Source organism: Plasmodium berghei (assembly GCF_900002375.2).
Source record: "Plasmodium berghei ANKA genome assembly, chromosome: 4".
NCBI lineage: Eukaryota > Apicomplexa > Aconoidasida > Haemosporida > Plasmodiidae > Plasmodium > Plasmodium berghei.
This window is the reverse complement of record NC_036162.2, coordinates 636,208-648,442: the sequence shown is the minus strand read 5'-3', so window position 1 is coordinate 648,442 and position 12,235 is coordinate 636,208. Positions and strand designations below refer to the sequence as shown.

General features: G+C 21.8%; 2 protein-coding genes across 2 annotated transcripts; one reads left to right on the top strand and one right to left on the bottom strand.

Moving 5' to 3' along the window:
- Positions 1–2,359: 2,359 nt before the first annotated feature.
- On the top strand, positions 2,360–3,319 carry PBANKA_0417200 (PH domain-containing protein; the record flags this gene model as incomplete). Its single annotated transcript, XM_034568218.1, has 2 exons — positions 2,360–3,138; positions 3,238–3,319. The coding sequence occupies 2 exons, from the start codon at positions 2,360–2,362 to the stop codon at positions 3,317–3,319; spliced, it is 861 nt and encodes a 286-aa protein (XP_034420229.1).
- A 459-nt stretch (positions 3,320–3,778) lies between these two features.
- Positions 3,779–12,051, bottom strand: PBANKA_0417100 (conserved protein, unknown function; the record flags this gene model as incomplete). The annotated part of the gene is made up of 10 exons (XM_034568217.1): positions 3,779–7,263; positions 7,402–9,915; positions 10,002–10,113; positions 10,258–10,354; positions 10,499–10,704; positions 10,884–11,140; positions 11,284–11,334; positions 11,435–11,570; positions 11,710–11,736; positions 11,851–12,051. 10 exons carry the CDS (start codon positions 12,049–12,051, stop codon positions 3,779–3,781), a joined length of 7,086 nt encoding a protein of 2,361 aa, XP_034420228.1.
- Between the last annotated feature and the right edge of the window lie 184 nt (positions 12,052–12,235).

The following is a 12,235-nucleotide window of genomic DNA, read 5'->3' as shown; positions in this document are numbered from 1 at the left end:
TTTTTCCTTTTTTATTATGTATATATTTGTGTTTTAATTACTATGGCTATTGAATTAAAAATAATTACACTTATATTTTAGCGTCAATTTTATAGTAAATAAAAACTAAAAACAATATTAAAATATTAATTTAATAATTGCGACAGTTGTAATAATCACAACAAATCGCAGCAATCCATAATAATCCAAAAATAACAGTTTTCTTCTTTTAAAATTATCAATTAATCAATAATCATAATGAATAAGCTCAATCTCATGTATAATTGTTACATTTTTATAATTATAAATTTCCAATATGATAATGGAACATAACTTAGTAACATCTCCTAATATATTTTATATATTATTGAAATAAATGCATATATTTATATACCATTACTTTTGTAGGTATATTTTAAGAGTAACTATATAGGCATAACACAGATAAATAAGCTAATAATAAAATAAATATGTAAATTATTAAATAAATAAATATATATATAATATATATATTAATAATATTTTATTGTATGCATATATGCATATGTATAATAAAATAGCACATTAAAAAATTCCTTACTGTTCAAGAATATATTTTTAGAGAGAATTTTACATTTATTGCACATTAAGTATTTTATATGCAACATTGTACTATATTATTTTTATTTTAAATGGTATTTTTTTTGTAATATAAATTTATAATTACATAACTATAACACCCCTCATTTTATATGCTAAATTACATCTTTAGTATAAAAAAAAGTATATATAAATTACCCTTAAACATTTTCTGCATAAAAACAAAAATTACTGTATATTATTTCCTATTTAAGCATATACGAAAAAAAAATTCCTTTCTACTTAACTCCATTTACCATGTTTAATCATATCAAAAAGGGAAACTTATTGTCTTTAATATTTTACACATTTATAATAGTAAATTATATATATAAGATATCCAAAAATAGTAATGAATGAATTATTCACAAACGAATGTTGCTTTTATTATATACTGTTGTTATATATTAAATTAGTTAAAAATTGTGAAAAGGAGAATTGCAGCTAAAAAAAAATAAGTAATGACTTATATTCCTTTTATATTTTTCATAATTATCGGAAATAGGTATACAATGTTATATAAAAAAAAGAGTAACCATACGTCTCATCCTTAAATGAGAAATATTATTTTGATTATAATTTCTAATAATTTTATATTTTTCTCTTTTAAAAATATATAGGTAATGTTTTACATTAAGCAAATGCGCACATATTTTCATCATTTGCCACTTTCAAAAGTTTACTGTTTTAATAATTATGATTTATAAAACTTTGTTTTAAAAATATTTTATCGATCTATTAGGAATCATAGACAAATTTTTTCTAATAATATTTGTATGAGAAATACTCGGTAGGTATTATATTTGTTAATTTTAAAACAGAATAAATAATTATCAATATAAATTTTGTCTCCTTATTTCTATATAGTTTTTATGGCTTATTCATGTTACATTTATATACTCTCTTAAATGAAATTCCAAGTAGTGAAATAATGATAAAATATAACGTAACATTATACCCATTTTATAAACAAAATAAAAATAATATAAAATTGACGAGTATTTTCTCTATAAATTGATAATAGAATGGTGTAAACTATTTTAGTGATACAATTTTTATATTATTTAAGTTTATATGAAATATGAATAATATTCACACTTTATCCTCATTTTATATATCATTGTTTTTTTATTTCATTATAAGACACATTTCCTCACAATATTTATATAATAAATCCTAACACTTCATCGAAAAATTAACAAAACAATTGTCATAAAATAGTTCTTGAAAATATTCTCACAATAAATTTTATATTTTAATAAATATTCTTCATAAATTCCAATCTCAATTGGGAATAAGTATATAAGATGATATATACATGTGTATATTGTTCGCTACATTTCCCTTTGCAAATCCTTTGTACGTACACAACTTTAGCTAGCTTGGGTGTTATCAATTTTGAATAGGCTTAATTTGGAAAAATAAATAAGGGCATATAATTTAAACAAATTGTAATATAAATAATTCCATTTTTATTAGCTTTTGTTTTACAAATTTGTTAAATAAAAAATATATATATTTGTAAAAATTCATAAAAATTCATAAAAATTGTATTTTTACCTTACCTAATAATATAATTATATTTATATATATAGTGTTTGTTATAGACTTATACTTATTCCTTTTGTTTTCTGTCTTTCTAGCTTTGTTTGATTTAACATTAGTATTTTTTTTACAAACTTATTTTTATTTGATTTAATTACTTTTTCTTTATCTATTACCCATTCTTATTTTTTTACTTTTAAAATAAAATATTCTAAAGATGAATTTAGTTCACTTTATTTTGCCAATTCTCTTTCTTCAAGCTTGTGTAGTCATAAGTTCACCCTTATTTTTTAATAAAAATTTAGATAAATGGACTAAGGAGCTTATTCAAGTTTCAAAAAATGAATTTAAAAACTTAAAAGAAATGAAAGAACTTATTAATAGAAAATATTGTGGTGAATCCCTTAAACATTTAGCGGGATTAGTTTTAGATAAATCGGACAAGGATGCAAAACTAATCATCGAAGGTTCGATAGAATCAAATAGGTTAATTTTTAAATTAGGTAATATTAAAGAAAAAGAAATAAATATCAAGGACATTATTTTACCAATTGAAACATTATCACATAAGTGTATAAATATCAGGCAAATCAATGAAAATAAAGATTCTACAGTTCTATGTTTAGCTAATAAAGTTCTTAGAAACTTTTGGACAAATTCAATAACAGATGCGGTTTTATGTAAAATAACAAAAACTAAAGGAAAATTACCTGAGTATAATGATTCTATACAATTGGAGGAAACAAACACCTCAGAAAGTAACGATCTAAGGGATAGCGATGCAGAACAAGAAGATAATCAAAAAACACAAGAAAATATAGAAATCGATGGAAAAACCAAAAAAAAAAATCAAATAAAAAAAAAATTACTTAACGAAGAATTTGAAGATGATGAAGAAAATCAACAAAAGGGGTTACAATTGAGAATATCCAAAAGTAAATCGGGTTACCCTAAAATAAAAATTAATGGTGAAAATATCGATGAGATTAAGGAGAGGTAATTAAAAGAAAGCCATGCGTTTTATTATCATTTCTATTTTTTGTATAATCCTAATTCACTTCAAAATGATTAATAATATTCTATTTTTTTCTTTAGGTCTGAAAAAGAAATAAATCAAATTGAAAACTCACAAAAAGATCAGTCTTCTGGCAATGAAGAAAACGATAACGATATGTAGATATAGACATCACTGAATAGTCAATTTGGTGGTACGAAAGCGACACTTTTTTATAAGGTAGACCTTTTTTAGGATATTACCTATTATTAATTTCATTATATGTGAAAATACACAAGTTTTATACATTTTTTCCTTTTTAAAAGGTATAATTATTTTTATAAAGAAAAGTATTCCAAATTTTTAATATATACATATAGAAATGAAAATACACACTGGTTATACACGCTAAAATATAATTCCATACGTGCAAATAATATCATTACAATTCATTTTTATTTACAAAATTTTATATACTAATTTTTTAGTATATTTTTTTTTTGTTATTTTGTTGATATTTTATAAAATGAAATCACTTATAAAACCTGAAAATGTGTTTATATAATTGAAAAACATCACAATTCTCACAAGCAATAAAAAATTGTCCAAATATAATACATATATTTATACAAATTTATTTCTCTACAAACTATAATTGGTATAAAATTCCTTAATCTTATCATCATTAATATACTCAAAAACTATTTTAATAAATTTGTAATTACCAAAAGGAGCAGAGTATTCATTATTTGTTGATAAACAATTTCCAAAACATGTTATAGCACTACGGCATGATCGACATGTTCCTACGTTAGTATTGTTTATAAAAAATGTTTGTTGATTATTTATGCACCTAGTTGTTAATAATATATTTTTGTTTAACGGATTTTCAAATTTATATCCGCAACTATAAAATTTTTGATACGCTTCTTTATATCGAATCTGAGTGAAATTACCATAATCATCACCCTTAATATCATTATTATATTTTTCATTTTGTTCATAAATATTTTTATTTTTAAAAACTTCTTCATTTTCCAAAACACCTAATGTCATATCATCATTATCAATAGCGATATGAGACCTTCCATTTATCCCCCCTACTAAACAATGGTAATTTGCCTCATTTATATAGGGTATATTAATAAGCGTAAAAATTGTCCATTGTTCAGGTAATACTATATAATTAATAAAATATATATTCAAATTATTAATCTGATCATTTATACTATTAAAAATATACAATTTTTTATTTATCATAGATACGAGAGACAAAGTGAAATAATAGTTTTTAGATTCTTCTAAAGGATAAATATAAACATTATAATTTTTTGTAATATAAAAAAATATATATTTTTCTTTATTGTAACAATAAAATGAATATGTATCATCACTTGATATTGTATCTGTTCTAGTATGTGATCTATCAATTAAAATATTTTTTGAAACAAATGATTCATCATCGTTTTCCTCGTTATTTGAGAAAAGAATAAATAAATAATAATAATAATACAGGTATGTAAAATTATTGTATCCAGACGAAATGCTATATTCATGTAATATTTCATTTACGGAAAGAACGCGTCCTATAACCTTTATGAAACAGATATAAGGAAATGGATTAATAAATAAACTAGTATTACCTATATATTTTATATTATCAAAAGAACAAAATTTATGATATCCTTTAAAACACCCATTTATAAAATAAAATTGTCCATTTAAGGTCCCTACAACACTCAAATAATACCACCCCTTTTTAATGTCTTTAATACTGAACCCAGAAGAATGATATACCGTACATCTTTCATTATTTTTATTGGATCTAACATAATTTTCAATTGATCCTAGGATCATATCGTCACTGAACACACATATGTGAACATCATTTGTACCACTAATCAAGGATAAAAAGGAAATACTTTTTTCAACTGGAAAAAAAACCCATCCAGATATAGTGTATCCACAAGGTTTAACAAGCTCATTATATATACATAAAGATGGATATAAAACAATTGTATAAAATTGTGATAAGTCGCAACCAAATATTAAATAATCAGAAAATATATTTATTCCGTATATTTTAGGAACACCATCCAGTTTTTTACCAATTTTTTTATAATAAAAATCAAATCCATATTCATTCATATTGTCTATATTAATAATTTTGAAATGATATTTCATGCGTATGTTTTCTTTATTCCTATTTTCCTTCATTTTGTTGCATTCATTTTTTATAATAACGAATTTTAGTTGGTATATTTTTATCCAATATTTTGGATTATTTATAGTAGGTACAACTTTATACTTATTTTTTTGAGACTGTATAAAATATATAAAATATTCTTCGTCGTTGCCTTTCATATAATTCATTTTAATATCTATCCCTTCTATGACATTATTATTTTTTTCCATGTTAATATTATCCCCTATCATTTCTTTATTTTTCACACTTTTTATCAATTTGTATCTTTTTTTTATTTCTTCATTGTTTAGAAATTCGAATATTTTAAAAGACGAAAATAATCCGACATTATTATTCCCGAAACACGAATTACCAAATATGCATATTTCAAATGATTTCTCTAAATTTAATATTTCATGAGAAATATTGCTTAAATATTTTCCATTAATATAGTAAACTAATCCAGTTGCACATTTTGTTACGTTTATTAAATTCCATTTATTTATCTTTACTATTTTATTAATTTTTTCCCATTTTTTTAATTTCTCACTTTGGATATAAATACCATTATATACTTTTTGATTAATAACCAAATTTTTTTTTTCTTTTTTTCCACATTTGTTATTTTCATTACAAATATAATAACGTCTTTTATAATTTTCACTTAAAAAGCTTATTTCATTTGAAAAAACACCGATGCTTTCAATTTTATCATTCTTTCTATCAATTACAAATATAGAGTTCCCATTCTTATCACAAACAATAAAACTTTTTAAATTATTATTATTTTTTTTTTTAGAATTAAAATATAACCATAATTCTATTGTAAATGCATTTGGTAAAATTACAGAAGGAAATATCCCAATTAATGAGTTTCCATTTCTTAAGTCTATTCCTTTCAAATCCCCAGTAACGCCTTCATTACATTCATAATTATTGTGAGAAAATATACCAATTCTTTTATTTTCTAAAAATTCACAATTTGTGTAGTTGTACTCATTTTTGTTTATCATCTTCAAATGTATTTTATTCAACAAATCATTTTCTGTGATATTATTGTTTACTAAATATCTTTCTCTTTTAACCATCTCTTTTTTAAGCATATCTTCATCTGTATTGTTCTCCATTTTTTCGAATTTGTTTTCTTCTATTTTCAATAAATTTTTAAAAAAACTCCCACAAATAGAAATAACAGCCCCATAGCTGTCCATTTGAAAGTAATTTATTTTACTACCTTCATAATTCTTTAAAATATATTCCTCTATATATTTTTCTCCCATAGTTTTATATAAAATGATGAATTTTTTTTTTTCTTCAATTTTGCTTATTTCATTCATATCTAAATATTTATAATTATCCTTTTCTATGAAAATTGGAAATGCATTACTAAAAACTTTGAAAAAATCATTCTTTATTTTATTGTCTACTTCTATATTTTTTATTTTTTCGATTTCATCATAATCTGTGTATATTTTTGAAAACTCAACTAAACTATTATAATTCAAATAATCTCCTTCCTTTATTAATTTTTTTATCTGAATCCTATGCCTTTTACCTATTTTTTTAAATATATTATAAAAATCAATATTTATTACATTTTTGTTTATATAATCTGATATATTTAAAACAAAATTACTATCGATATTAATATTGATGTCATTATTATATAATAATATATCCATCATATTATTCTTATTAAATTTGTCTATATTTTCAAAATATCTTTTCATATATAAATTATTACTTATATTATATCCCCATAAGTTTAATAGATTGTTGCATATATACTTTTCACATGTATAATTATAATGTATATTGAAATATAGTTCCCCTATATCTACTAATAAGCAATGAATATAAATCCTGCACAGCTCTAAAATATACATATTATAAATGTCGACTAGCCATTTTTTTTTCCTCACTTCATTTTGTTTATTAACTTCTAAAAAAATAATACAAAAAAATGGTGTAAATATTAGTATAAACAATAGTAGTGCATAATAAAAAAAATAATAAATAGAATAATATATATTTATAAACAAATAATTGATCCAAATTTAATTATATATTTTAATATTACGCTTATTTTGATTCCTAACGAAACGATGCTCTATATTTTTCATATTCTCGTTTATTAATAACCCTGAAAAGGACCCTTTGTTATTATACTCTCCTTTAGTTGTATAGTCCATGACATCACCTCTTATATCGACTGATGTTAACATTCTATTATTTTTAGTAAATATCATTTCTTCATTTGGGCTATAAACACTTTTACCCATATCATTATAAAACGGTTCTTGAAAATCTTTTGAATAAATTTGAATATTATTATTTTCTTTATCCATAACATTTAAATTTGAATTAGGGATTATATAATTATAGCTGTTATTAAAATCCAAGTTATTATAGGGATATAAATTCCATTTTACATTATGTTCAATTGAATTTTTGTTGGCATGTGAGAACTCATAATTATAATAAACACCAAAATATATGTCTACGATATTTTTAAAATACCGGCATGTATTTAATACATTTGATACATATAATAAAATATTTGATAAATTATAATTTATGTCTTTTAAATTACAATAACATAAAATACTCATTCCCCATGCGAAAACAATTAAGTTCTCATAATCTTCGCATATTATATTATTATTCATATTATTATTACTTTTGATTTCATCAAATTTTGTACCCACCTCACAATTATTAAACCTAATACTCATATTACTATTCTCCGATAATCTTTTTAAAAATTTGTTTCTATATTTAATAAAATTTTTTAATACTAACTTTAAATTGCTTATTTTGTAAAATTTATTGTTTTCTAGTGCCTCTAAGCATCTGTCTAAATTCATATTAAGGAATTCATTTTGCAGAGTTAAGAAAATTAGCATAGCCAAACACATCTCAGGTTCATTGGATAAATCGATTATATTATATAAAAAATAGATCCAAACCTTTGAAATATTTAATAATTTATATCTTTTAGCTTTATTCTTTATATTTTTATGATTATTTTCTACAAAACTGTTAATCCCCTTAAAATTTTGTTTGTAATAATTATAACCCAAATTTTTCTTTATAATATTATTTATTGATTTTTTATTTTTATTTTCTTTATTTAATACTGAGTCTTTTTCCATTTTTGTCTTTTTTTCTTTTAAACTATTATCACTTTTTTTAACATCTTTGAAAATATCGATATGTGTATTCTTTTGGCTAGTTCCTATACCAATTAACCCGGGTCTTCTTATTTGTTTTATAATTATATTTAATGCTCTTTCGCATTTTTTTTTAATATCATCTTTAAAATAAATTATAAATTTACTAAAAAGGAAAACATATATTGCTACATTACATGCTATTACAATAATAGTTAAAATACCAGCAAACTTGTTTATATGTATATACGATAGGAATAGATAATAGGATAACAAAATAGTGCCATATAAAAAAAAAGAAAAGGAAAATAAAAATTGATCTAATTTTTTATCATTACTTTCAATTTTATTCATAGTCGGATTTTTTACTTTTTGTATTAATTTGGATAGGAATATTTTCATTTTAATCATACCAATATCATTATTGTTATTCAATTTATCAGTTTTATTCCAATTATTACTTATAGCTTTGCTATCATTTTTTGGTTCTTTTTTATCTTCTTCAGGTATTATCGCATTAAAAATATAATTATTTTTTCCAGATCCTTTCTCATTTTTGTCAATTTCTACGTTATCAATGGTTAGATTATTACAAGAATGTAAGTTATTACTTATACATTTTATAATTTTATATTGTTTTTTCTTATCTTTGACAGCCAGTTTTTCTGAATTTAACTTTTCACTATTACAACTGTTTTCATATTTTCCACATACACTATCGTTAAATTCGTATACATACAAATACATAATTAAAATATAAATAAAAAAAAGAATAATAATTAATATATATTGAAATATATGAATATTACCATTATATAAACCGTTTTTATAATTATATATTAAGGATGGGTTTGAATTATTTAAAAAACGTTTATAAAATAGTATTAAAAAAAATAACAACAAAATATTGTCTACTTTATTAAACTTTTCTATTTTTTGGTATAACAATAAAATATCTTTCACAATCCAAGTGTTTTTATTATTTTTAAATAAAACAAAAAAATAATTCATAAATTTTATACACGTACAAAATACTATTATTATGATAACTTTCCCATAATATCCTATTTCTGAACATTTTAACGAATCGTCAATTATTAAAAAGTATTCCTTTCGATTTTCGTCATAATTACAAAAACCAAAAAAAATACATAATCTGATTATTTCAAAATATAGAAAATTATTATATAAAATATAAAATAAAATGAAGCATTTTTTTAAATTATCGATATCATATTGTTCATCTTCATCTATCGTCATTTCTACATTTATATTATTCATTTCAAAATTATCTATATTCATATTGAATGGACTTGAAAATTTTATATCGGTTGATGTCTTTTTAGCTAACTTTTTATCTATAAAATGACAAGGATTTATCATCAAACGCTTTTCCCCATTTTTTGAATCTTTTTTGTTTTCTAAAAAATAAATTATTTTTTTTTATTATACAGATGTATAGACACATGAAAACGCACATAAATACTAATATACTATCTTTTTTTACTTCGAATTAGAAAAACAATTGAAGTTCCAAGTATGGTCAATGCTGAAAACAATAGAGGGCAGCATAGTAAAAAATTTACCTTCTGCACTATTCGTTCACTATTCGTTCCTCCCTAAAAAAGAAAAAAGATAATACTCTATCTTTTAAATAAATAATAAATTTATTTTGAATTAAATCAAGTTTTATATAAATTCGCTTTAATTTATTTTATAAATAATTTTATAAAACACATTGCTATTATACAATGATAGCATACAGTAAATATACAGTCCAATATTTCGTTCAGCGGGATTCCAACAGTAAAAAGATAAACAACATTTATGATTCCATTATCATAATTCGAATTAATATATCTATGGGAAATTAAACATGTTATAGAAAAAAATATATATACTGTATTATTAGAAGTTAAAAAAATAATTTTCTATTATGATAAAAAGGCAAACATGTTCGATTCATATGCAAAACAATTATATAACAATGCCAAAAAAAATAACCTTAGAAGAGAAATATAGTGAATATATTTGATAAATGCGTTTATTATTCTTGTAATTTCTAAATTATTAATATATATAACTCTTAAACTGTTTATAAGTATCATAATTGTCATAAAATAAAAAATTGCCAAATATGAAGCCCAATTGCAATAAACGCACGAATTTATTGCCGGGCTTATAAGGTCATATCTGTAATTCTCTTCGCACTACAATATCGTTTTAAATAATAAATATATATATATGTGGTAAAGCTGTCTATATGGATATATAAGCATGGTTTCGAAAATCCACAATGTATTATTATAAAAAATAGTCAAACATATATGAAGCTGTATAACAAAAAAACTAAGATATAGATTATTTTATTATATTTGCAAATACTTACAATTTTGCATTGTATTAATTTATTCCCATCGACACAGCTTTTATTTTTCTCCATGTTTAAACATACTCCTTTTTTAGGACAAAATATGTTTAAATTATATATTTCCTTTTTTTCAGTTTCTTCACACAATTTTACATATTCCTTAGCTTTTTTTTTCATGCACATGTTTTTAAATGACCATACACGCTCATTATCATCACAGAATTCCAAGGGGTTGCATTGTAGACACATATTTGTAATTTTGTCGAACTTGAAGCCTTATAATAAAAAAAAATTATTACATATTTTTAACAAACTTACATTTTTTATATTCTCATTTGAAATAATTAATATGAAAATGTTTCCATTTTCCAATTACCACAGGATTCAATATATTTATTATTTTTTCGCTTTTTTTTACCCACGTCACAGACACATTCTGCAATAGATTTCGAGCCAGTATAATGGGTTGCTAATTGTAAAAAATTACCCCCAAACATGTATATATAATATATTGTGTATTTATATATTTATTTATCGTTTTTTCTTTTCTTTTTTTTTCTTTTTTTTACTATATCCATGAGGGCAATTTACACACATAACGGATCCCAATTTATCATTGAAAGTCCCCAAAGGGCAAGGAAAACATTTATTGTTTTCTCGAGAAAAATTATAAAACCCCTTTTTGCATGATTCACATTTATAATCCTTTTAAATAACGTTCAAATATGTAAAAATACGATGTTTCAAACAATACAAGATAGTAGATATAAAAAGAGGGCACATACATACATATGGATCCATCCTATATATATCTTTTTTTATTTTAATTATTTTATGTCTATACATAAGTAAGTCTTTCTCCCGCTCGGCACTTATAAAAATAAATAAAACGTATTAAATTAATTATATTAAAAAATTTTCATTTTAAAAAGTTGAATAACAATTCTAATAAATACATATGGATATAAATAAATAATGATAATACCTTTCCATTCAATATCCTGGTTGTTCTTTCCTTATAATCTATTGTGAGTAAAATATCGAGATATTTATTTCGATTTACAAACAAATGGATAATTAATGCGAGCATTTTTATTTTATTCCAAAAATAAATTTTCATTTTTTTTAATATGACGATTTTTGTTTGTCTAAATAAAAAATATATTAAAACAGTCAACAATATCATTTAAAAATTATAAAATAAAACATAAACCAATTATAATTTTTTTTACACGATATAAAATTAAATATACGTAAATATTTAATACTCTCTTTTATTTGTACTTATAAAAAGCATGAATATATTATGTATTGCTAAGTAAAAAATAAAGACAAGCCAGATTTATGCTTACTATTTTGATTTTTGCATA